The sequence below is a fragment of the Schistocerca serialis genome, chromosome 1 (genome assembly GCF_023864345.2).
Source record: "Schistocerca serialis cubense isolate TAMUIC-IGC-003099 chromosome 1, iqSchSeri2.2, whole genome shotgun sequence".
Taxonomy (NCBI): Eukaryota; Metazoa; Arthropoda; class Insecta; order Orthoptera; family Acrididae; genus Schistocerca; species Schistocerca serialis.
The window spans coordinates 182,612,257-182,639,117 of NC_064638.1; the positions used below are offsets into that span (position 1 = coordinate 182,612,257).

General features: G+C 43.5%; 1 protein-coding gene across 3 annotated transcripts in view; it reads right to left on the bottom strand.

The window, feature by feature from the left end:
- Positions 1-26,861, bottom strand: part of LOC126465241 (probable cytochrome P450 6a13) — a 93,155-nt gene that overhangs the window by 50,840 nt on the left and 15,454 nt on the right. The window contains exons 2-3 of one of the 3 annotated variants that reach the window (XM_050096291.1): positions 25,281-25,413; positions 9,817-10,163 (exon numbers count right to left, since the gene is read on the bottom strand). In XM_050096291.1, coding sequence (XP_049952248.1) covers positions 9,817-10,152 — 336 coding nt within the window. In that variant the 5' untranslated portion in view covers positions 10,153-10,163; positions 25,281-25,413. Of the gene's footprint in view, positions 1-9,816; positions 10,164-25,280; positions 25,417-26,861 lie in introns of all 3 variants that reach the window. The other 2 variants (XM_050096292.1, XM_050096293.1) reach the window with 2 other exon arrangements.

Genomic DNA, 26,861 nt, shown 5'->3' on the forward strand with positions numbered 1-26,861 from the left:
AGGGCCTGCAACAAACGTGTCTGCGTGATAGACACATAGGACTTGATTGATTCATTGATTGATTTTAACAGGAGTGCTGAAACAGCTTAGGTCTAACCCTCCACTGCCCGCACCGAAACTAGGTTTATTGTGCGGTATCGCTCCCTGTATATCTAGTAAAGCCAACTAGTGCCCTTAAATATTGCAAGGAGTCCCTCTACCAGTTTTTTGTTAGACATAATTTCGTCTGGTGTAGTTGTCCCGAAGATTCTGTATCTTTTACTCTCCAATGCCATGCATTCAAAGATTAGGTGTGATGCAGTTTCTTCACCCTCATCACAGATCCTACATTTAGGGTCGTCTTCCATTATACCCATTGTGTGTAGGTGTTTTTTGAAGTTCCCATGGCCGATCATCAGTCCATTCATGAGTTTGATCTCTTTCCTGTTCAATCCCAGGATTACAGAGCTTCTTTTAAAACATGGCTTGAACATCATTACCTTAACATGTTTTTGTTTATGAACCTTGGTCCAATATCCTACGTGCTGTTTCCTAAGCCAGTTCCGTAGTTCTAATTTGATCATAGTCTTGGTGATTGTGAAGACGGGCTCCGGTCCAGTAAATGGAGTTGTTGCCCCTATCCTAGCCAATCTATCGGCTTGTTCATTGACACAGATCCCTGACTGGCGAGGGACTCACACAAGGTACACCCTATTGCTTCCCGCTAGCTCCACCAGAGCCCTGTGGCAATCTGCAACAATCTTAGATCTAGTTGTAGGAGCTGCCAAGTATTTCAGGGTTGCCTAGCTGTCTGAATGGATGTAGAGGCTATGGTCATTGTAGCACCTACTCGTATTCTCCTCCACATATGCCCTGATTGCAGTAATTTCGGCTTGGAATACAGAGGCCAGTTTCCCTAGAGAGATGCTGCTCTCCAGTCTTGGCTGAACTTCGTACAACCCAGCCCCAACGCCTTGATCTGTTTTCGACCCATCAGTGAACCAAATGATGTCCCCCTTACGGTGTCGAACTGTTTTCTCCCACTGCTCCCTACTTCCGATTATTATGTTGTAAGGCTTGTCAAAGCAGTTCGGAGTTATAATATAGTCAGCAGGCATTTCCCCAGCCATACCTATATTTACCTCACTCACTATGTTAGTGTGTGATTATGGATATCCGAATGAGACCCAATTTAGGCCAGTTTTCTGTATGACCCAGCTGCTGCCTCCATCTTAACCCAAAGGTGAAGTGGAGGCCTGTCTAGCATGGCTTCCATTCCAGCGGTTGGTGTGCTGCTAATTCCGCCCATTATGGCTAAGCAGGCCAATCTCAGCACCTCAGCAAGCTCTTTAGCAGCAACCTGCTGTTCTACCTTCTTCCACCACACTACGGCCCCATAGGAAATCCTAGGTCTAACCGTTGTGGTGTATATCCAGTGCATACCCCTGAGGCTTAGGCCCCAGTTTTTGCCACAAGCCCTCCTAGTACTCACTAAAGTGCTTTTTTCCTTGGAGCATATACTCTTAAAATGAGGGGCCCAAGTTAGCTTCTCATCCAAGATCAGCCCTACATATTTCACATAGGACTTACGTTTCGTATGGTGACAGGAACACACTCGTGGTTATCCCGTGCAACCTGACTACAAATTTGTACGTCAGTCCGGTGACTCGATGTTCTGTGCTGCCATTCATGAACAACATTCCAGGGGGTGGGGAGAGGGAGGGGGGATGGTGTGATTTTGCGACTGCGTAACACTCGTCCATATAGCGCTCATGTTGTTGTAAACCAACGTGCTCTACAGAGTGTCGTCTTGGCATGCTCCATCGCAGCACTGCCTCTGATCGAGAACATGTGGAACATTATCGCACGACAACTCCAACGACTTCCATAAACAGCATTAACCGTCCGTGTTTTGGGCGACCAATAGAAACAGGCACAGAAGTCTAGCCTACAATTTGACACCCGGAACCTATAAAGCACAGTGCATACACGTTTGCACGCTTGCATTCAACTTTCTGGTGGTAACACCAGATTTTAATATACCGAACTAAACTCCGTCCGAACACGTCTCGGAAGACTCAACGGTACTGACAGACCGCCGTGTCATCCTCAGCCTATAGGCGTCACTGAATGCGGACATGGGGGGGGGGGGGGGGGGGGCGGGGAGGGGGGTGCATGTGGTGAGCACACTGCTCTCGCGGCCATTGTCAGTTTTCGAGGCCGAAGCCGCTACCTTTCAGTCAAGAAGCTCCTCAATTTTCCTCACAAGGGCTGAGTGCACCGAAGTTCTAGCCAAGTCAGATAGCGCATAACTTCGGTAATCCGATGGAAACCGCTGTTACCATTGGCTGTTACTAATGTATTAACATTTCATATTTGCAGTGGCTAATTTCGCATTTATATTAACCTGCAACTTGCAATTTCAATCGCTGAAATATATTACCTAGGCAAATGTATTATTGAAGTAGAGAGGATATTAAATGTAAACTGGCAAGAAGAGAATAGAAGCTTTCGAAATGTGGTGCTACAGAAGAATGCTGAAGATTAGATGGGTAGATCACATAACTAATGAGGAAGCATTGAATAGGATTGGGGAGAAGAGAAGTTTGTGGCACAACTTGACCAGATGAAGGGATCGGTTGGTAGGAGGCAGCGTGGAGGGTAAAAATCGTAGGGGGAGACCAAGAGATGAATACACTAAGCAGATTCAGAAGGATGTAGGTTTCAGTAGGTACTGGGAGATGAAGAAGCTTGCACAGGATAGAGTAGCATGGAGAGCTGCATCAAACCAGTCTCAGGACTGAAGACCACAACAACAACAACAGTAATTACTTTTTGATGTGATTTTTTTCTGTCTGTGAATATGACTTTTTGTTGTACGATCACATTAGTTACTAATATGACTGCACTGCAACTGTTTGTTTACGACTATGTGCAATGTATTAAATCCAACGCGTATGTTGCTCTCGTACTGGTGAACCCTTTTCCGTATGATGATGTCTGTATGATTTCTGCTTAGATGTCGAAACAAAGGGGAGAAAATTAAATTGTACCACAGTTCCTCCATGAATAACAGCAGAATCCCAGAGATTTCTGGACGCACTCCAGAGCAGAGGTTATCATCTGCTATATTCCTCAAACTACAAACACAATTTGTCCCCTAGGAAATATAGGAATCCATATACAAGGCGACACAGCTGCACCTGCTGCTGTCGTTTTGTGCAGCGCTCGTTGTTATTTCTGACCTTAAAAACCACGTGCCACGTTTTCATTTTCTCAGTGGGATCTTTCCTGCAGGAAATGTAATCTAGTAATCTTTGTACCAGGATATGTTTTCGCTAGACGCCGTAGTTTTCGAGTTATTCAAGAAAAGGGCACAAACAGGCCTTCAAACGCGCCCCCACTCCCACACTCAACCGCCACTGGTCAGGATTTCAAGTTCTTGCTCATGGCAGTGCCTCCTACCACCGCACAAAAATTTGCTACTGCGCGAACCATTTCCCGCAGTCCATCTTTTTTGCTCTTCATTGACTCGCGTTATTATGCCACCAGCTTAGTCGCGCACTCAGAATTTGTAAAATTGAAGTTTATGTATATTTCACCTAACAGTCTTGTGAATGTTAGCAGCATAAAATAAAGAATTTTATCGGTGTACTCGTCAGGCCTTCTGACTACAAAACTACCGTGCTTGGAAGTACTAAGGTTGGAAACAAGTGCCAACATAGTTTTAGTGCAGCGATTACAGAAGTCGTTCATGGGCACGTTTAAATTTATAATGTTACCGACATAGCCGACCATGCAGGTGCTATAATAGCCCAATCAATGGAGACCAAAAAGGTTGAGTATCGGGAACACCTCGTATAGTCGAAAATTTTGGTACCGTGATGGGAGAAAGTGCCACGACCAGCATACTAGAAATTCTGACCGTTGCCGGATGGTGGTGTAAGTGCATCTGAGGTGCAATACTGTTTTGTGACATTCTCTTGTGTGGTTATTGAAGGCCACATACAACACTGACGGTTGCGTAAAACGACAGCAGTGGGGGCAGCTGAGTCACTGCCAGTCAAGTTGCCCCAGTACTTCTGTTACACTTTTGTACAAGCTACACCGACCTGGTACGATACTAGCAGTGCGTCCCTAAATTCTATTGATGTCTGTTGCCATGACTACTTGATAACAATTCCAAACACTGCAGCAGTGCAAATCGTCGCAGTAGCGTCTTGTGTCCCATTTCCTTTCCAGATTAACTGCTCCTTGCCCGCACTCTTACAACAGAGAAGCATAAGTCGAAACTTCTGTGCTTTCTCTTGATGTATACGCGAGCTTCTCGCCAGACTGGGAATTTACAAAGGCTGTCTAAGCACCACCGTATCGTCCTCCGCATTGCAGCGTCATGTAGAAGAAGTATGTAGGGTGTGTGGTGGGCACACAGTTCTCCTGGCCGTTTTGCAGACTTTCCATACCTTGGAGCCACTACAATTTGGTCAAGTATCTCCTCAATTGGCATCAAGAAGCTGATTGCACCCTGTAACAGCCCTCCCACAAAGGAAAAACCCTTGGCATTTACTGGAATCGAACTTGGATCCTCCACATCACAGTCTACCGCACCGAGCACTCAGCTACGAATGCTGACTGATGCGTGCACAGTTAATAATGGAAATATAGCGATCTATATTACTATGCGAAACTTGAAAATGAAAATAAAAAATCTGAAAAAAAATGTGAAATGTTTTGTAAAATACTTTGTCTAAAATTAAGAAATAAACTATGAGTTTCAGTCAAATGAAAACTGGACACCTGTCACAACACCATGCAACGGTTCCATTCAAAAGCAATCACCACACGTGCTAAGGCATTTGTCACACTGGGAGACGAGGTGATCAATTCTTGTTTTGTAGAATGCAGTTGACATCTGACGGATCCACAACTGTACCCACTCTTGCACTTTCTCGTTCGATTGAAATCGTCTGCGACTGATTTTTTTTTTTTTTTTTTTTTTTTTTTTTTTTTTTTTTTTTTTACGTGCGTGCGTGCGATGCACCAATTGCGACTGATTATACGTTGCTGCTGCAATGTAATTTCTTTCATAATTTTTGTTCATCTACCTCTTTACAGCGGTAGATCTTCGCACGTAAACGCCTGACTGCAGCTACTTACGAGATCACAGAAAAGCAGTGTTGAAGAAACTATAACCTCATAGGTACATGCCGGAGCCCGCTATAAGTAAAATTTGCTGAAAATTGTCTATGTACTTTAAAGAAATGATTCGGAAAGGGGATGTCACTCGTACTTTAAACATGAAGTTCAAATTTAAACCTTCAATAGATCTTTATTGCCGTTAAGCAAGATCATTAGCCCCCATTTACGAAAATTACTAAAGTTTCTGCTCACAGTTATCACCATACCTAAAACAGCCAGAACTTTTACCTTCCCAAATTCCGAAACCAATTACTTGTAACACAGTCAATGATCGTCCAATTACTTCTGCACACGATATTCAGTGGTTGTCTTTAGTTAAAGGTTATGCTCGCCATAAAATACGCAGTAAGAATATACTCAGTACCGCCACGCTATATAATTCAAAGCTCACTCGCGATTTTCATCGGAACGAATTATCACAACACTCTAAAGTTTTCACAAACAGTTTCTGGTCACTACCAGATACCATTAACACTGGACCATAATGCAGAAGTCATCCCAAGACTTCATCTTACACATAATGCGAAAAGTCACATCCCGCATAACCGCCTCCAATCAAAGCTAGCTCGCGACTCTCTTCTCACTCTCCCACACTCAAAACTATATCTCCTCGCTAGTGCGGCTGTTCCCGGCGAAGGTTCAAGTCCTCCCTCGGGCATGGGTGTGTGTGTTTGTCCTTAGGATAATTTAGGTTAAGTTGTTTGTAAGCTTAGGGACTGATGACCTTAGCAGTTAAGTCTCAAAAGATTTCACACACATTTGAACATTTTTTTCTCCTCGCTAGGCGGCCAACCGTCTCGCTTCTCATTGGCTGTCAGCACTTACGACCAATGAGAACTCACTTCTAGAGCGCGGCTCGCGCAAAAATCTAGCAAGTACCAACCACTCCTCTAGGCTCATTGACGTCATCAAATTAAGTAACACAAAACTCTCTAATTAAATAAACAAACCAAAATGAACTATAAGCTTTACTCTACATCTGGAAATTTATTATGTAGTCGTGAATGTTCTGGCTGTCTTATACATAAACATACATACTTGGACATCCGATATTAACTAGTAGGGGAACCACTAGTGTAGTAGGGGAACCACTAGTGGATTCGTTCCCACGTTACAGAGTTGGAACACTTGCATCTTGTAGAGCATTACATGAATGATATTTTAATAATGCCGAACGTCCCACATACTCTCACGCACGCATTCTCATTCACACACACACCCTAACACACAATACACGTATGTACTTAGAATTCTTGACTTTATTATTACAGAAAAGTCGCAGAGGTTTTCTGAAACTAAAAACTTCCCAAATTTATATATGAACACTGAAAGTGTTATCAGATCTTCGTACATAGTCACTGAAGGTGAACTATTACATCACTGTATTTATTTAAATTCTTGACTGTCGGAAAATTACGTTTTTTTATGGAATTTTACTAACTTCCAAAATACAACTATTTTTGATCTCAGACTTTGACATATTGTTTGTTTTCACAACAGAAGGATGTACATCCAATATGACGTTCCTCTAAGTTGCCTGCCAGCGCTACTCCACTGCTTTCTCACGCGCAGCTGCAACAGATGGTCGTTACGTCAGTCTGCAGGACACAACTCGTCCGTTACTGACCGTATAATACTCTACCGGCTTAGATTGCAGCCCACACAAATTCTGAAGTAGAGCTTTTAATAGACAAACGGGCTATCGCGCACTAGTTGCGACGCCACACGTCGTCCACCCATCTCTTTCTTCAGGTCGCCGAAGATGAGAAAATCACACGGTGAATGATCTGCGCTGAACGGAGGATATTGCAGTGTTTCCCAAGCAAATCGATCAAATGTAGACTCCATGCGACTGGCAGTGTGGGGGCGGGCGTCACAGTACAACAGGATGTTCCAGTCCGACAGCATCGCTGGGAATTTTGACTGTGCTTCACGTCAAAGTTTCTGCAAGTGTCTCGATAGCACTGATCACTAATTGTGGTTCTCAACTGGCACATGGCGACTGCAGTCAAAGACGAAGGTCATCGTGGCTCTACCGAAACTTGTGTGGACAACTTAGGATTTCTTATTCGGGGTACATGTGGAATGTTCCATTGTTGGCTTTGCCTTTTCCCTCGGGCTGTCGGAATGCTGTTGGTCAGATTCATCCCGTTTCACAGCAGCTCCCACCCCCTCACTGCCAATCAGATGAAGGCTGCACTTCAGCGATCTCGTTGGGAAAGACGCAACATCTTCCGTACAGCCAGTATCTTTCCTCATGTGGTTGTTATATCCTTGCGAACCTGAAGAAAGACATGCGTGCATGTTGGCTTCACTTGCCGATCACTTTCTGCTAAACAGTATTGAATTGTCTTGTCTCCCAGTTGGATAAATGTTTTAACGCGTCTCGTGATATCATCTGAAAAGAACCGTCCCATGGTCACATTGTGGCGGGTGTTCAGTTTTCATTTGATAGCTCCTTATCGATTAGAGAAATGTTGGACGCGCCTTTGAACGTTGCTCGAAATCATGTGCAGCAAATAAAGTGCTGACTTAGAATCAGAAGTTCTTTCGCACCTTAAAGAGTACAGGAGGTTGTTCGTCTAGTGGACTTCCACTCGATGGTTTCCTTATGCCACTGAAGTGTGAACTGAGCCGTGGTAAAAACTGCTGTTTTGAAGAGCGCGCCGCTGTTCGTAGTCCGAAGCAGTCGCCCTCTGTTTCAGTGGTGGCGCCGCTGTGGCAGTTGCAGCTTTGGTGTCTCCATCAGGTGGGAAAGGGGAAAGGTTGCCTGTTCACATATGCATTTAACGGGGCGCTATTAGCTCACCAGTGAGTCAGTCTGGGTTAGTCTCTCGTCCCCAGCTTGCTAGTCCATCTCACGTCCGCATTTGTTATGCAGTTCGTGTCTGTCTGTCGTTCGGAGTGCTAATATGTCTGTCGTTCGGATCAACCTTTAAAGCCGGCAAAATGAGAGTCTTTCCACTCCACCAGTAAGAGAACTCGCCCGGTCGGGGCTTAGTTCCTGCATCTGAGTCTGTGCGTTAGGCCGCCAGTCTGCTTGAGTTTGCTTAGGCAATGGTCATTGGCGGTTGGATTGATCGGTTGGTCGGTCGCGCACTGAGACACAAGATAATTGTACGTCTTGATCATCGGCGCATGTGAGGCCGCCACTTGAGTCCAGTGGGCCGCGGCGTATAGCGAGGGGTAGTGACTTCGCGGTCGACACGAGAGCAACAGGAGTCAACCCACGACATCCGTCTGGCCGGTGCGAGCAGACGGGAGATCGGCGCGCCTTACTGCGTCCGTTGAAGCGGCTGGCAGCGGACGGTTCGGGAGAGCGATTTCGGGGTGCCACGCCAGGTCTTCTCGAAAAATCGCAGTTTATTAGAAGTTAAGTGATTGGTGATATGTTGGTTGATTTACTCTTGTTAAATTCTACTTGTTTTCTTGGTGAGGTCACCAGCTATTTTGATTTAGGGTTGTCCCACCATTCTTCTCCGTTTTCCCACCCGCAGTAAGGTGGTTGTTTATAAATTGGTTGCCCGTTTTTCCCTTGTGGAGTAGGGGCGGGTTAGAGTAACCTGCGGTTCGGGTTGTTTAGTAATCTCCCTATCAATCTACTGTACGTTAGTAGCTGCCTCTGTCATGTTTGTCGGATTTGGTGTGTTAACGAATTTATTACTTGGAGTGTAATCGCCTAATACCTGAAATATGTTTTGATCTTTGGAAACTTTCATATTATCGCCTATGATCTTGAGAAGCAGTATCTGTGTACTGTTGAGCATCTTAACTATCGTTTGGCCAACCTTGTAGAATTTTATATAAGATTGCATTTCATGGGCTTTTATTTAAATGATAATTTTAGTATATAAAGTTGCCACCCTTTCGCCAGAAGACTTTTCTTAGATGTTAAAATCAAGTTGCACCTTCGGTGGCAAGGTTAATATTTTAATTGTTAGTGTTTTGTACCATTTCCATCCCTCCTACGGGGGGTGCATAGTTTGTGTGCTTGTGTAAATTGTTAAAACTCTTAGTTTAAAGTAATCTGGTGTGTTGCAGATTTGCACCAGTGTAGTATTTCAGAGGCTGTTGTGAGCGGTCGTAACTACGGTCGTGTCGAAAGGTAGCGGCAAGGTTCTCTGCGCGAAAGCTCTCATAGTCAAAACTTGTTTCTTTCTGCCTCTGAATAAACTGTAACTTTGGTATTTAGAGGGTGCTTTCTGATTATAATTTTAAATCTGTTTCATTTAAAAAATGCTATTATGCACTATTAAAGTGAATAAAATTCCCATTTGTTAAAAGGAATTTGGTTATGATTTCATCAGTTACTCCCTGGAAACTACTTCTATGCTTACATAGTGTGATTAAATGTTCTTGACGAATCGGTAGTAAATAAAGTAAATTCTTAAGAATATTCTTTGAAAATAAATCACAGTTCATGAACATTTCAGATTATGCACATAATTTCAAGCTTATTTAAAAGGTCTGTCAAAGTTTCTCTAATCAGTTTTATTTCCAAATAGTAATAACTACGGTATACACCTTTTATAGCATACAAAAAAGTGTTTTTTGGTCTGTTTTAACTCTGCTGATAAAGTATGAATAAGCAAAATATTAAAAAATCACTTGCAATGTAGGCGCTTTACCGGTACCCACCTTGACTCCCCTGTGCTGGAAGTGGCCGAAGTCTTTGAGGAGGCAGCTCTTGATGAGCTCTGGGTCTCTGACGATCAGCATTGGTCTCAGGGACATGAAGATCCCGCCGTAAGGGTGAGGGTCCAGGCGCCGGTACAGCTCCAGCAGGCCTTCACCGAAGTGTTTGCGGTACAGAAGCATGTCCTTGCAATTGCCGAAGATAGATTCCGTCTCGAGAGACGGCACTCCACGGCGTTCCCAGTAGCCATAGAACCACCTGCAGGCGATGACGAGCAGCGTGGCCACGAAGGCCGCAGCAGCCACCACGTCACCCAGGCAGGACCCGGTGAGGGACATTGTTCCGAACTCTGCGAAAGCAAGACGTGCGTGGTTAGTATTGTGTCTGTTCATCCAACTGGAGTTGGCGGTAGTGTGGTGCGTGAGGTATGCTTGATTGCGTTTTTGTGAAGGGTGTGTGTACGCGAGCCGCGCCCGTGTGTGTGTGTGTGTGTGTGTGTGTCTTTTACTGACAAAAGCTGTGGCCGAAAGCTTTGTGTGAATGTTTTTTAGTTGTGCCTGTCTGCAACTTGACGCGCCTTCTTTAAGGTAAATAGCAATTGGGTTTTCCTACAGTGTTAACTTTTAATATTGCTGTTCCATTTGATTTCACTTTCCTAGCCGGCCGGGGTGGCCGAGCGGTTCTAGGCGCTTCATTCCGGATCCACGCAGCTGCTACGGTCGAAGGATCGAATACTGCCTCGAGCATGGATGTGTGTGATGTCCTTAATTAGGTTTAAGTAGTTATTAGTCTAGAGGACTGATGACCTCAGATGTTAAGTTCCGTAGTGCTTAGAGCCATTTGAAGCATTTTCACTTTCCTATTAATGATGCGTAGTAGAGTAATAACGTAACGGATAGGCTATGAGGTACATCTCTCACAAGGTTTTATCGACTGCAACGCTTTTAAATTTAAGTCATGTTGTACCTTAGAACATGTTTTCTCTTTTGCACAAATATTAATTTTTCCGGACTATTATTTGTGATGTATTAGAAAGACTGCACGACATGACACGAAAATGCCACCATTTAAAAGTGGATAAGAAAACACAGACTTCTGTTACTGGGCGCTCTAGCTGTGAATGTCTAAGAAACGTACAGAGATACAACATCGCCCCCTATGTCTTCCTGGGACCGAGTTTTGATACACATACCGTCTGGATCACTCTTCTGCAACTCGGCGGTTTTTCGAAAGTCAACGTGCTACTTGATATGCCTCCTGTTAAGCACTATTTTGACGATGGACTAGTACCAACAGAAGCTCACATTTTCTAAGGACTACGTCTGATACATAGTACGACGTTTACCGCTTGCGAGCCGTTATTTACTTTCTCAGCAATTAACGTCGCCATCTGTCGATAAGCTACGACCTCTAGGCTAGGTAATACGCCACCATCTACCACTGTCGCTCCTCATTGTCCACATTGTTCTCTCGCTCGATCATCCCTATAATTCCTTTCCACACTTCAAAACACTGGACTCGCATTCCGAAGGACGACGGTTCAATCCTGCGTCCGGCCATCCTGATTTATGTTTTCCGTGATTTCCCTAAATCGCTCCAGGCAAATGGCGGGATGGTTTCTTCGAAAGGGCACGGCCGACTTCCTTCCCCGTCCTTCTCTAATCCGATGAGACCAATGACCTGACTGTTTGGTCTTTTCCCCCAAACAACCCAACCCAATCCCACTCTTCAAAACATATTCATTTTATAATTTGTTTTTCATCGTCCTTTTGTTAACCAGCGTAATCTAATGACCAAACTAGTGCACTGTTTTTCTCTGATAATGAATTTTTTCTTCAAATACACTACCTGAACAAGAAAGTGAACCACCCAGAAGACATCGTCAGATCTCAATGAAACATTGTACATTTACGCACAATCGGGATGTGTGGCAATGATTATAGTTTGAACTCTCTGGGACGGACGTTATAGCCATTAGAGTACATTAGTGTTTTTTTCTGTTTAATGTTGTTACCGGGCCTGGTAGCGTTTAAGTGGCGTGACAGTATCAGATCGTGAGCGATCACTGTGAAGATGCCGCGTGCTCGTATGAGACAGGGTTATCAGTACCTAAAAGAGTCATCCTTAATAGTGTGTGTCTTCACCACGGACGGCAATAGATGTCTACAATGTGCTCCACGGATTTCCTTGCCTCCATCAAAGCCGTTGACAAATGCTCGATGGTCGTCGGTGCATTTTGACGCGTTGCAATACGTCTCAGCAACGCACCCCACACTTGCTCGGTGGGACTTAAGTCGAGGGAACAGGTAGGCAAGTCGATTAACCGAATATCCTCTGTTTCCAAGAGTTCGTCCTCCTTCTTCGTTGTTTCATACCGATCAGTGTTCCGGAAACGCTGTGACAAGGCGAGAGTTGTGAACACGAAATGTACCGAGCAAAATTGTCATTTCGCTGGTCCAAGTATTATCGTTTGAGGAGGCATAAAGTTTCATAGGTGCGCTGACCTCGAAATCTTTGAATAAAGTACGCTCACCGTTCTAAATAATTGTGACACAGTATTTCTTCCCCATTAGAGTCTTTTCAGATGTGCATTCGTGCTGACTTCAATTTTGTGGATGACAATGAGTAATTGCATCGAGCAACACCGGAGGAAGAGCTCTTTGAATCAGAGGATATTTAGAGAATGGACAGACCTACAGCCCCCCCTCCCTCCCGACGTAACCACATCGACCGCATGTGGGCTGCCTTGGGGGAGACGTATCGCAGCTCACCCACATGCCCCAAACCGTCCATCGAGTGGTAGTGAACCGTGCTCGTGGAGGATTGGAACGTCATACCATCAGATTGAAATATTGTAGTCTGCTCCGTATATTTTGTATAGTGCGGTGTGCATGTCGACTGGGGTTTAGCAGTCGTTCGGGAACGCTGCCTGCCACACTTGCGAACACAACACACAAATAACCAAGCAAGCAGTTCTATGCTTTGATAGAATACGACACAATCGCACAACTGTTATAATGACAATTATTCACGCTGCTAAGTGCTTATTCATTTGAAGTTTCATTGTCGACAAAACTATATTCAATTAGAATTAGTAGAATGGAATAATTAATAACACAAGAAAGGACACAGCTAACTTGCTAGATAAAAACAAAAGACTATCTTTCTCGTAATGGCAGCTGTATTAAATTGGGAACACTGTCAAAGTGAGTCTGCGATTCAGTGAGCTGCAGTCCTGCGACTATACTTATTGCAGTGAAAAGTGTCGCCTCATCAGAATATTGAAGGAGGAAATTATGGAGTGAGGAAAAGTTATGTTCAAAATAGTAACTTATTTGTGCTCAATCAATATTGCTCAAGTTTTGGTTGCTCTAATTTACAATAACTTTCATTGAAAAGGTAAATATCAATAGAGATACAATTTCAAGGTCATTTTCAATATTGCTCAAATTAAAGTTGTATTAATTTACCATTACTTTCATCAAATATGGTAAATATCAGTGGACGTAGGATGTAAAGTTCTTTTTAATCACCATTGTGATAATATTCCAATTTAGAGGCACTTTATCAGCGCAGAAGCCACCTTCATGCTCTCTGGAAGACAGTAAATCGAGATGCAAATACTTCCAAAAAATTAGGCAACTCACAGAAGGCGGACATACTGGATAACATCAACCCTTGATCCCAGTATGATAAAGAAATATCCATAGAAGCAACCACAAGTTACGAACAGTCTCCCAAAGTATGAGCTACGCAGTGCAAAGGCAACGCAAACGCTGTATGTGACACTTGTCTCAAAACAGATAAAGAAGCAGCAAGCTGAAGCCGGGCACCGAACAGCAACACTCCAACGACGAGACACGAACAGCCACCACTTACGCTCCCCAAAGAAACCATAGGAGGTGAACTGGCTCTCTCTCATGTTGCACGCAGGGAAAGCCTACAGACTTTACTCCTCCAGCGATTGTTGTGTTCTCTGATAACGAACTAAAGGTTGGCGATGTATTAGCCGTCGCTTTGCCGTTGGCGGAAAGATGGCAGGACATCCTTCCCTTACTGTTTAGTAAAACATAGCGTTCGCTCTTTCTCTTTATCTGACTCTTGGGAAACATGTGGGCCTCTGTGCAACTCTCACGGGAAATCGCCTGGCTCGCATAGCCTGGAAGGGCGCTTCTGAAGTACCCTGGCTTAGGAGATATCCAAGGCGGCTTACTCGGGTGACCACTACCTGTAGGAATTCCAGGACGGAAACCTCACGGATTTCTGCTATTGTTTATCCAGCGCTTAAGGCTTGCGGCAAGACCTCCTCACCACATTCGAAATATGGGGAAAAACACGAGCTAAAACTCCAGAATTCGCTGACCGTTCTCTTCCACTCAGAAACTTCACGAGAATACAGTACAAAAATATACAGGGTGGTCCATTTATAGTGACCGGGCCAAATATCTCACGAAATAAGCATCAAACGAAAAAACTGCAAAGGACGAAACTTGTCTAGCTTGTAGGGGGAAACCAGATGGCGCTATAGTTGCCCGCTAGATGGCGCTGCCATAGGTCAAACGGATATCAACTGCGATGTTATAAATAGCAACCCCCATTTTTTGTTAAATATTCGTGTAGTACGTAAAGAAATATGAATGTTTTAGTTGGACCACCTTTTTCGCTTCGTGATAGATGGCGCTGTAATAGTCACAAACGTATAAGTACGTGGTATCACGTAACATTCCGCCAGTGCGGTCGGTATTTGCATCGTGATACATTACCTGTGATAAAACGGACCGTTTACCAATTGCGGAAAAGGTCGATGTCGTGTTCATGTATGGCAATTGTGATCAAAATGCCTAACGGGTGTGTGCTATGTATGCTGCTCGGTATCCTGGACGACATCATCCAAGTGTCCGGATCGTTCGCCGGATAGCTACGTTGTTTAAGGAAACAGGAAGTGTTCAGCCTCCTGTGAAACGTGAACCACGACCTGCAACAAATGATGATGCCCAAGTAGGTGTTTTACCTGCTGTCGCGGCTAATCCGCACATCAATAGCAGACAAAGTGCGCGAGAATCGGGAATCTGAAAAACGTCGGTGTTGAGAACGCTACATCAACATCGATTGCACCCGTACCATATTTCTATGCACCAGGAATTTCATGGCGAGGACTTTGAACGTTGTGTACACTTCTTCCACTAGGCACAAGAAAAATTACGGGACGATGACAGACTTTTTACACGCGTTCTATTTTGCGAGGAAGCATCATTCACCAACAGCGGTAACGTTAACCGTCATAATATGCGCTATTGGGGAACGGAAAATCCACGATGGCTGCGACAGTTGGAACATCAGCGACCCTGGTGAGTTCATGTATGGTGCGGCATTATGGGAGGAAGGATAATTTGCCCCCATTTTATCGATGGCATTGTAAATGGTGCAATGTATCCTGATTTCCTACGTAATGTTCTACCGATGTTACTACAAGATGTTTCACTGGATAACAGAATGGCGATGTACTCCCAACATGATCGATATCCGGCAGCCGGCCGGTGTGGCCGTGCGGTTCTAGGCGCTTCAGTCTGGAACCGCGTGACGGCTACGGTCGCAGGTTCGTATCCTGCCTCGGGCATGGATGTGTGTGATGTCCTTAGGTTAGTTAGGTTTAATTAGTTCTACGTTCTAGGGGACTGATGACCACAGATGTTAAGTCCCATAGTGCTCAGAGCCATTTTTGATATCCGGCACGTAGCTCGCGTTCGGTTGAAGCGGTATTGAATAGCATATTTGATGACAGGTGGATTGGTCGTCGAAGCACCATACCATGGCCCGCACGTTCACCGCATCTGACGTCCCCTGATTTTTTTCTGTGGAGGTAGTTGAAGGATATGTGCTATCGTGATCCACCGACAACGCCTCACAACATGCGTCACAGCATTGTCAGTGTATGTGTGAACGTTACGGAACGCGAACTACTCGCTGTTGAGAGGAATGTCGTTACACGTATTGCCAAATGCATTGAGGTTGACGGACATCATTTTGAGCATTTATTGCATTAATGCGGTATTTACAGGCAAGCACGCTGTAACAGCATGCGTTCTCAGAAATGATAAGTTCACAAAGGTACATTTATCACATTGGAAAAACCGAAATAAAATGTTCAAACGTACCTACGCTCTGTATTTTAATTTAAAAAACCTATCTGTTACTAACTGTTCGTCAAAAATTGTGAGCCTTATGTTTGTGGCTATTACAGCGCTATCTATCACAATGCAAAAAAAGTGGTCCAATTAAAACATTCATATTCCTTTACGTGCTACACGAATATGTGATAAACAATGGGGGTTCTTATTTATAAAAACGCAGTAGATATCCGTATGACCTATGGCAGCGCCATCTAGCAGGCCAACCATAGCGCCAATTCGTTTCCCCCTTCAAGCTAGACAAGTTTATTTCTTTGTAGTGTTTTCATTTGACGCTTATTTCGTGAGATATTTGGCCCGGTCACGATAAATGGTCTACCCTGTATTGTCGCTTAACGACGTGTCATGAACCAGTGTCGTCACACTATCTGCTTACTAATTTCGTGGCCATCAAGGGAGGACCTTCCAGAGCATTCCAGAGCTTACATCGTGGTCAATCACCATCCCAAGAAGCATGTCGTGCAGTTTGTAATCGTCACGTTGACATCAGTCTGACATTGTTTTTGAGTAAAAAAAAAAAAATGGTTCAAATGGCTCTGAGCACTATGGGCCTTAACTACGGAGGTCATCAGTACCTTAGAACTACTTAAACCTAACTAACCTAAGGACATCACACACATCCATGCCCGAGGGAGGATTCGAACCTGTGACCGTCCCGCTCACGCGGTTCCAGACTGTAGCGCCTAGAACCGCTCAGCCAAATCCGGCTGGCTTTTGAGTAAAAGTGTCTTTGCTCTTCGTGTCATGTGTTTCTATCGGTTCCCTTCTGGACTACACATTGGCATTCCAGGTGGTCGTGCGATAACAATTAGGAGTATGATTGTAGGACTAATATTAAATGAGAACTAGCAAATAAACCAAATAAAGAGCATATATTTCAGTATACGGAACACATTGGGCATGCAAAGGATAGCAAGTTATCATTTGTAGACAAGCAAACTTAAGACACGGGCAACAGGAGAGGCTGCAGTTCATGTAAAATTCTGCTCTTGGCTGATCACGAGATGCGGAGCCAGAGGCTCTGCATCCCAGAACAGACGTCTGTTACTGTCAAGGTCTGGATCACAAGAGACAGAAACGACTGTGTTATGCTCTCCACAACCCTCCAGTATCAACACATGTCACCCACTCCACGTGCTCAATATTGGATAAAGTGAAGGCGTGAATTCGTCAGCAACATCAGCAGAGAACCGAAATCATCTATTGCCAACAGCTTTAAGCAGACAGAACTCACTTGTTTCTGAAACTAAGGCAGCTAGGATCACGGAAGAGCAGCCAAAGTTACACTGGAAGGAAACTTCTAAAGACTTGGTTCAAGCCACTGAAATAAAGTTTTTTAAACCAATTCTCTACAATAATCCTTGCATCACTACCAATCTGTACAGCAAGGTCCAAGTTTCATTGAGTTACTCGTGTGTTACTTAGCAGTGATGCATCATACGGGAGTATTGGAACAACATTCGTGCCACCCCTAAGTACTGTTATCCAAGATGGATGCGATGATGTCATCCACGATGGTGGCGATGACGTCAATCAAGATGGCGGATTTTGGTGGAACGTTTGAATTTTGGCAGGAAAGTGCCACGCCCTCCTTCCCCCCCCCAGAAAAATGATGCAAAGTTCAAATTCCAGCAGGATGATACCCAAACCACAGTTATCTCTACTAAGCAAAGAAAATTGTGGGAAAAAAGGACTTGTCTTTATTATTTAACCAATTTCAAGCAGGTGTGTTCTGCACTGGGTCTGGACCCCAACTGGCTTAGTTCATATTGTCGCCACCAGAGGACGCCACTGTGACGCCAGGTGACAGCGCAAGTCGCGTTATTCAAGATGGCCCCACCCAGTATGTTCATAACGTGCTCCAGAGCCCAACTGGCTTAGTTCATATCATCGCGACCAGAGGACATAACCATGACGCCAGATCATGACGCAAGTGCAGTTATTCAAGATGGCAGCAATCAGTGTACCCACCACGAGCTCCAGAGCCCAACTAAATTAGTTTGTATCATCGTTGCCAGACAATGCTACTGCGACATCAGGTGATGACAGAAGATCGTCTGCTCTCTCTGACGGTAGTGGCTCTGGAAATAGAAAAATCTGTACCTTCCTTATGACTGGACATACTCTTTATTTTGCTATCACTGTACTCCAAGTCAAATCCATACCATCCTGATGACTGGACATGGCTTGTAAATTAGAGAGATGATATGGAATATGTTAAATTAGTGAGATCAGTATTCGCGGGTGGAGATATAATTTTTCATATGTCTGTTTCTAGTTACTAAATGGTCTAGCAGATGCTCCACATAGCTAAAGTTTCGTGTTTGTAGAGAAATGATTTCGGGTCTATATCTTGGGAATTATGTTGCGTGAGCGATCGGAAGGCTACTGCTGAGTGCTTTATATCTAGAAGTACCGTGATCATCATATAATATTATGACTGATGATGCAGAAATACTTCCGTTGGTGTAATCCCAGAGTCTGGGGATGGGTGTAGAAAGGCAAGCAAGCAGACAGGTCCGGACTACAAACAATAGCGCATTAGTATCGATAGGGAAAGGAGGATGTCTTTGCACATCAGTTCTGAGAGTGACTTCGATTCAATGAGGGCTTTCTGATGTAAAATGTGTGATTTTGTATGGTGTAGGATGTGAACTGTATGTTTAATATATAGATAGGGTACGCATTGATATATTGCTGTGTTGGAGATCGGTTTCACTCACTAATATTCAAGCTCCTGTCCCCAGTAGGAGGAGAGTGTAAATGAGTAGGTATGTTTACGTATTTGACGATATTTATGGCACATTGCGAGGTTTAGCTGTCGGTGCAATGTGGCAATGAGTGTAAAATACTTTATTGCCTCTGAATGTCACGTCTGTAGAAAGAAAGAAAAGGTGGACGGTGCTTCCCTAGGACTGAGGAGCATAGTGAGATAAAGTGGGTGTGAGTGTAGACATACAGTAACTTTTTCAGTAGCTGTACAGGTATAAAAGATAACTGCACTGTTTGTCTAAAATTTTTATATATTGTATTGTAAAGTTGGTGTGGCTTACTTTGGTAAAATGTGTTTATATTGCATTGTAAAGTTAGTATCGTTTATGTTATGGCATGACTAGAGAGGATGACTGTGTGTACTATCGTGAGGGATGTATAGATTGAGCAGATTGATAATGACAAGGCTATGAGTGAGAGTTTTAAGTGGAAAATTATATGTGCTATAGATACTGAAGCACACTTGTCCAGAGCAGGGATTAACTCTACAACGCCGGCCGGAGTGGCCGAGCGGTTAAAGGCGCTACAGTCTGGAACCGCACGACCGCGACGGTCGCAGGTTCGAATCCTGCCTCGGGCATGGATGTGTGTGATGTCCTTAGGTTAGTTAGGTTTAAGTAGTTCTAAGTTCTAGGGGACTTATGACCACAGCAGTTGAGTCCCATAGTGCTCAGAGCCATTTGAACCAACTCTACAACGATGGGTGCCAGACTGTAGCAGCAATGGTAATATTTAATTGTAGTTACACTGGTAGATATGTTCGTGGCTTCCAATATCATTGTGAGTATGGTATGCATTTGATGATCTATAGACAAGGTTAAAGGTTTAATTATAATCCACTTTAGCGATCTGTGCAAAATAATTTTACTGCTGAAAGTCCCAGAAAGAAGAGGTGGAAGGTGCTTGGATACCGGCAGCATCAGTAATTTGGCTGTAAATTCGATAAGAGCAAATGATTATGTTGGATTCATTTACATGCTTTGTGCTGGTATATGGTAGCCTCTACATAGCTGTGTGAACAGTTGCACATGTCGAGAGCCTGTTAGGGCAAGAATTCCATGCATACAGGCTGCGAGGAGACGAAAACTACTAGAAAACCACACATTAAGAATTTCTGGGGGACTATGGAATTTACTAGAGTTTGACTTGGTTATTATTTTAGAAAGCAACGTGACTTGAGTATAAGATTGAGAACGTTGCTAAATGTGCTTGCGATGGTAAGTAGCTACGCATGCCAAAGTGTCAGTCAAACATCACGTAAGGTCTGCTAGAATGGGTAAGGAGAAAGCAGGTTCTGCTATTCTGGAATGTATTTCTGCAGCGTCTTCTCTGGACCACAGTTAGAGTGCGGGTAACGAGGAACGCCGCACGCGCCCGTCCCTGCTTGTAGTGCACGCTCTGTAAATGAGCCTTCAACCATGACAGGTCGCATCATCAATGGCACCTACATACAACTTTCACCTGCGTTCGGCATCAGATCGCAGCTACACTCCCGCCCTATCATGTCAGCACGTGTGTCTAGGTGAACACGTATTTGGATAGGAATTTTCAGAAATGAAGTATGAATGAGATGTTGCCACCTCATGCTTGCAGGACCCAGGCGGGGACCTGTACGTGATTTGACAGCTGATGACTGCGCCACATCATTGGGGTTGCCTGTGCGCTCTACTCAACAGTGTTGGCAGAGGGTACTTGCATACATTCATTGAATTATTTTGCGAGTGGGTCGGTAGGCTGTGCGATGAGTTATTGGGACAGTTTAAGAGTACTGAGCGTGTCTATGCATAACTGTGCTGAATTATTTGGGAGGAGTCTGTACTTAAATTATTTGTGTAAATTAGGAGTTGTTTGCATGTCTGAAGACTGTGTATTGTGACCCCAGGCGTAAGATGGCAAGTGTTTTGCGTCAGTGTGATAAATATGTTCCATCGCTAAATAAAATGTTCGAAACTAAATAGAGTGCACTCCTTCCTTACTCTCCCCAGCAGCCCAGCGGAGTGTGACTCATTTTCACATCATTTTCCTCCTACAGACCATCATCTGGGGTTAGGTCACAAGAGGGACGACAGTACCCTATGGCAGCAGTAATGTGTACTATGTCAGCTATAGTCTAGATCTCGCGGTGGAGACATTGATCGCAAAATAAAAACTTATATTTAGAAAAGAGAGAGTGGATTTCCCGCCATTTCGCCCCATCATCTCAGATTACATCATGCACAATGCATGTTGTGCATGTTAGTACACGTTAGCACGCCAACATAGGTCGGTAAGAGGACATGGTGCTGGGTTGCGGATAGTGGTGGAGATTTTAACTGTTTGACTCCAAATCCAGGTGGGTGTGACACTGGTGAATATTGATTCCAAGTCCTAGGTTCTACAAAGTCGAATCACGTGACTGGTGCAGTAGCCAAGAGGAGAGTAGCATTCTAGAGGTGGTGGGGGGTGCTAGGTCATGAATGAATACTGCGTTCATAGTGGCAAAATGTGGAACTTCTCATTTGATGATTGAATATTGAAATTGTAATTTCACTTATTGAATATGATTAAAATTAAAATGGAATGAAGTACTTAGGTAATTAATAGGTTAGATGAGCGATGTTGGTGTCACATGTGTGCAGTTAAATTCGTTAGCATATTTACAGAAGACAGTGTCCAGTGCAAGTGTCTAGGCTGGAGACCGTGAGGTCAGTAGCTTTTCACTTGCGGGCCGCTGACGCTGCGCATATCTGGTTATAGCGCCTGGGAGAGAAAGAGCAGATGATATCGTGTCATCACCCGACGGCATGGTTGCGTCCTCTGGCAGTGACGATATGAACTAATTCAGTTGGTCTCTGGAGCTTGTAGTGGATACACGGGTGCAGCCATCTTGAATTACTGCACTTGTGTCGTGATCTGACATCATGGTTGCATCTTCTGGTGGCGACGATATGAGCTAAGCGAGTTGGGCTCATGAGATTGTTGTGAACACACTGGGTGCGACCATCTTGAATAACGCTACTTGCGTCATCACCTGACGTCACGTTGGCGTCCTCTGAAGGCGACGATATGAACTAAGCCAGTTGGAGTCCAGACCCAGTGGAGAACACAAGTGCTTTTAATTGGTTAAATAATAAAGAGGAGTCCTTTTTTCCTGCCATTTTCTTTGTATAGTAGAGATAACCGGGGTGTGGTGCATTATTCTGCTGGAATTTGAACTTCACGCCATTTTCTGGGCGGAGGTGGGCGTGGCACTTCCCTGCCAAAATTCAAGCTTACCGCCAAAATCCGCCATTTTGATTGACGTCATTGCCGCCATATGAACTAATTCATTGCCGCCATCTTTGATAGCAGTACTTTGAGGGAGTACAAACATTGTTCCAATACTTAGAGGAGTTACTTTCCTCTGTAAGTGAAGGACTGTAGTGTTTTGTAAAGTTTCAATTAAAAAATTGTTGCGAATTTATGCTAGTAAAATTTGCCATCATTTTTTATATAGATGTAGGCAACCCTATTTTACCCTGTGAAGAGGGTATATGCCAGCTGCGTGCAAGAAAACCACCTTGTAAGATTAATTACTTTTGGTGGTAGGTGGTTCTCATCCTGAATTGATACATATGCCACCAATCGTATTTGGTTAACACAGCTTTACACACTCAGCAAATGACTGTTTAGTACATAGCGGAAACTATTTTGTACCACTACAGTCGACCCTAACCTATTATACGATAACTGGATGACAAGTGTCTCTTGTGCAATTTCCTATTCAGGTATATCGCCTATTCGCGGAACGGTAGCACCAAGTCTTAATCTTCCATTCACATTCTCTAATAATGATCTTATATTTCCGTCCTATTTAATATAACTTCTTAATATTAACATTGAAGAACTAAACAAAGTCACGCATTGCAGGTACTGATCACTAGTCTCGTAATTGGATTGTGGCTGGTCGTTGCTCATTGTTATAGGCATTGCAATGCATTTTCGAAACTTACACATGTATATTATTCATTATATGGAATGGAAGGTTTGCACTAGTCATTGTAAGTTTCTCTTCGATCGGCAAACGACGATTCGTTCCTTTCCACAACAGTAACGCCACTGAACAATGTCGTGAAGTTGTTGAACCTATCTGATAACTTTTCCTACGTAAATTGAGAATATAAGAGGTTCTATGAGGGTTCCAGGCGGTGCTTTCCTCCTGTTGAAATGTGCATCTGGCTAGCGCCTGCCAACGGGTAGACCGGTAGCCTGGTGCAAGCCTATTTAACTGACACCATTTCGACGACTTGCGTGTCTGAGGTGCTGAAATGATGATGATAGAACAACCAGTCTCCCAGTGGAGAAAATCTCCGATCTGGCTGTGAGTCGAACCACTGCTCCTCACACAGTATTCTGCCATACTGACCACTGAGCTACGGAGGCTAACTGTTTGTCTTGAATAATCCTTCTCCAATGTGCCTACTGGATTCCGAAGGGAAAAACGAGGAAAAATTGCGTGTAGGACACGCGCTGCCAGGATTCTGTACCAACTTCACTATTTATATGAATAATTAAACCACAGGCTCTGATGAATGAGTTGCCAGTATCAAAATATTTGACATAAACAGTCGTCTCTTTTGACTGCATTGACATAGACGCTTAAAATCATTTACATCGCAAATGTACCGTAGAACTTAGGTTGGACATAAATTTCAACTTGATACCTCTACCTGAGTAAAGGAAACAAAAGAAAAATTCGGCGTAGGAATTAAAATCCATGGAGAAGAGATAATAACTTTAAAGTTCGCCGATGACATTTTAATTCTGTCAGAGACAGCAAAAGACCTGATAGAGCAGCTGAACGGCATGGACAGTGTCTTGAAAGGAGGATATAAGATGGACATGAACAAAAGCAAAACGAGCATAATGGAATGTAGTCGAATTAAATCGGAGGACGCTGAGGGTATTAGATTAAGAAATGAGAGGCATAAAGTACTAAAGGAGTTTTGCTATTTGGGGAGAAAAATAACTGATGATGGTGGAAGTAGAGAGGATATAAAATGTAGACTGGCAATGGCACGGAAAGCGTTTCTGAAGAAGAGAAATTTGTTAACATCGTATAGATTTAAGTGTCAGGAAGTCGTTTCTGTAAGGATTTGTGTGGAGTGTAGCCATGTATGGAAGTGAAACGTGGATAATAAATAGTTTAGAAAAAAAGAGAATAGAAGCTTTCGAAATATGGTGCTACAGAAGCATGCTGAAGATTAGATGAGTAGATCACATAACTAATGAGGAGGTATTGACTAGAATTGGGGAGAAGAGAAATTTGTGGCACAACTCGACTAGAAGAAGGGACCGGTTTGTCGGACATATTCTGAGGCATCAAGGGATCACTAATTTAGTATTGGAGAGCAGCGTGGAGCGTAAAAATCGTAGAAGGAGACCAAGAGATGTATACACTAAACAGATTCAGAAGATTGTAGGCTGCCGTAGGTACTGGGAGATAAAGAAACTTGCACAGGATAGAGTAGCATGGAGTGCTTTATCAAATCAGTCTCTGGACTGAAGACCACCACAACAACAACAACAATAATCTCTATCTGATCCTGAGAAAAGCAGGACAGGCAGGGGGACAGTTGCTGTCCAATAAGGTTTCCGTTTTTATCGACCGAGCTACGCAACCCTAAAAATCGTCGAATCTGTCGCATAGCTAGCGAAAATACACTGTACGAACGTAACTTGAATATTTACGATGTGGTATAGCGTCGATTGCCATTTGGAATCCTCTAAAGGCTGTTTGACACGAGTGACCTTGTTGTCTCAACAGTCTGCCCGTGGTAAGCAAGTCTACTGCAGCGTCCCCTTGGTTTTTTATTTCTGTACTGCGTCGCAGATGTCACACGCGGTTATTTTCTGTCCACACGGACGCACCAAAATTGCCTGTGTTGTCAGAAATGTCTGCTGGACAGTTTGCCACCAAAACGGTGAAAGTGAGACTATCAGGACCATTGTCATTCACAAAATTCTATCGTTGTTTGGAAATATTAAGTACATGAATGACTGCTAATGGCCTCCAAATAGGCGGACAGAATCAGTGATCGGTCCAGTTGGACCACAAGACCTAGTGCATTCCATGTATACACAGCTCACACCATTGTGGAGCCACCACCAGCTTGCACAGTGCCATGTTGACAACTTGGATCCATGGCTTCGTGGAGTCTGCACCAAACTGAAACCCTACCATCAACTCTTACTAAGTGAAATCGGGACTCATCTGACCAGGTCATGGTTTTCTAATTGTCCAAGCTGTCAGCAAAGGGAATCGGTCGGTCGTGTGCCGCCATTAACACCAAACGGCCTCACTGTCCTAACGGATATGTTGGTCGTACATTGCTTTTTGCGGCTATTTCACGCAATATTGCTTTGTTTCTTAGCACTGACGACCACGCAAACGCCGCTGCTGTCGGTTGTTTACTAACGGCCGTCGATCACTGTTATACTAGATCTATCTGTATGTGTTCGTATCGCTATTCCATGACGTTACTCACCTCAGTGTAAGTCACTCCACAACCACGGCGCCGGTCGATCAGTAACGTCAATGACTCTGCCGAATGGGAAGCTCTGGAATTCTGAGTGTGCTGCAGACAGCGAATTCACAGAAGAAGGAGATTCTCGCTTCACCTGCTAACATACGGAGTTAATTATTACGGCATACTGATAATTTTTACTTTATGGACCGTCTGGCTACATCTGAATGAAACACAATTTTCGTGCCACACGCGTTTCGCCTTTATTCTCTGCAAGGAATCTTCAGTGGCAAGTTGCATTGACGATTTTCTACATATTACGCTCCTGTTCCATTTTTGGGGTCGTTCCTCTTCTTATAAATGCCACTTGCGGTTTTTTCCACATTTCATAGCACTAGGAACTCAATACTCGTAATATGTGGAATATTGTCCACGCAACCTGCCACTGAAGATGCCTTGCAGACAATAAAGGTGAAACGCGTATGGAACGAAAACTGTGTTTCATTCAGTTGTAGTCAGACGGTCCATAAAGCAGAAATTATCCGTATACCGTAATATAATAAACAACTGAGGACTACAAAAAAATACGGAGTTAATCTATTCTCGCCGTATACACTCTTTTCTAGTAATGGATTTTGTGCCTTCTTAATCTTTACATTCTTTTCGTCTTTGTTTTTGTCAAACTTTGCGAAGATTTATCGATGTCCTGGTATTTTTCCTACTAGTGTTCTCCCACAAAAGAGACGAAAGCTCTGAAACCAAAAAGATTGTTCCCGTATTACAATATGTCAACGAATGATAAGGGAACTCTATAGAAAAAATAAAATCATAAAGGGAGAAACATTTCAATGAAAACTGTTTCGGCAGACGTACTTAATCAGAAAAAATATTTTTTTATGATATTCGACACTTAGAAAGAAAACGAGACCTAAAGCAGAAGGGTGTTATTATCTGTCTTTTAAACAGTCTTTGATGTGTTTCTAAATATATATTTCGTCGACCATGTTCAAAAATTGCGTTGTGCTACAGACATCTACACTAATTCATTTTTATTGAAGGCAATCGACTTTGGTGCTGAATCAGATCATCTGCAAGTCCTGTATCAAAAGGAGAAAAGAAAAACCAAGCGTATGTAGTTCTAAGACATAAATAATTTTTTACCATGTGTACAAATATTATACGCACAGTGTCACGTGATAGTACCCCACAGTACTTACAAGAAGCTACGCAGCTAGTTATTGTCAAACTGCAATGTGAAATGCGACTAACAGAATGCTGCATTGTTATTAATAGCTGTCTATGGGTAACAGTTATGTACTGAGAACATCTGTACATCGTGTCCACTCTATTCTCTCACTATGAACTGAATAACACACAGACCTTACGATCACGTTGCAGAGATATCTGACTATCGATTTACTTGGTGTGTCAACACGAAAAAGCCAATGCTCCGTAATCTGACTGGTGTCTGCATGACCAGGTCTTACTTTGCATATTTGTTCACTATTAGCATTGATTATGTTATTGTATTGCCATAGTGGCATCAATAAGACCTTTAAGGGGACTTAGAACAAATAAGAAAACAGCACATACTAATTTAGT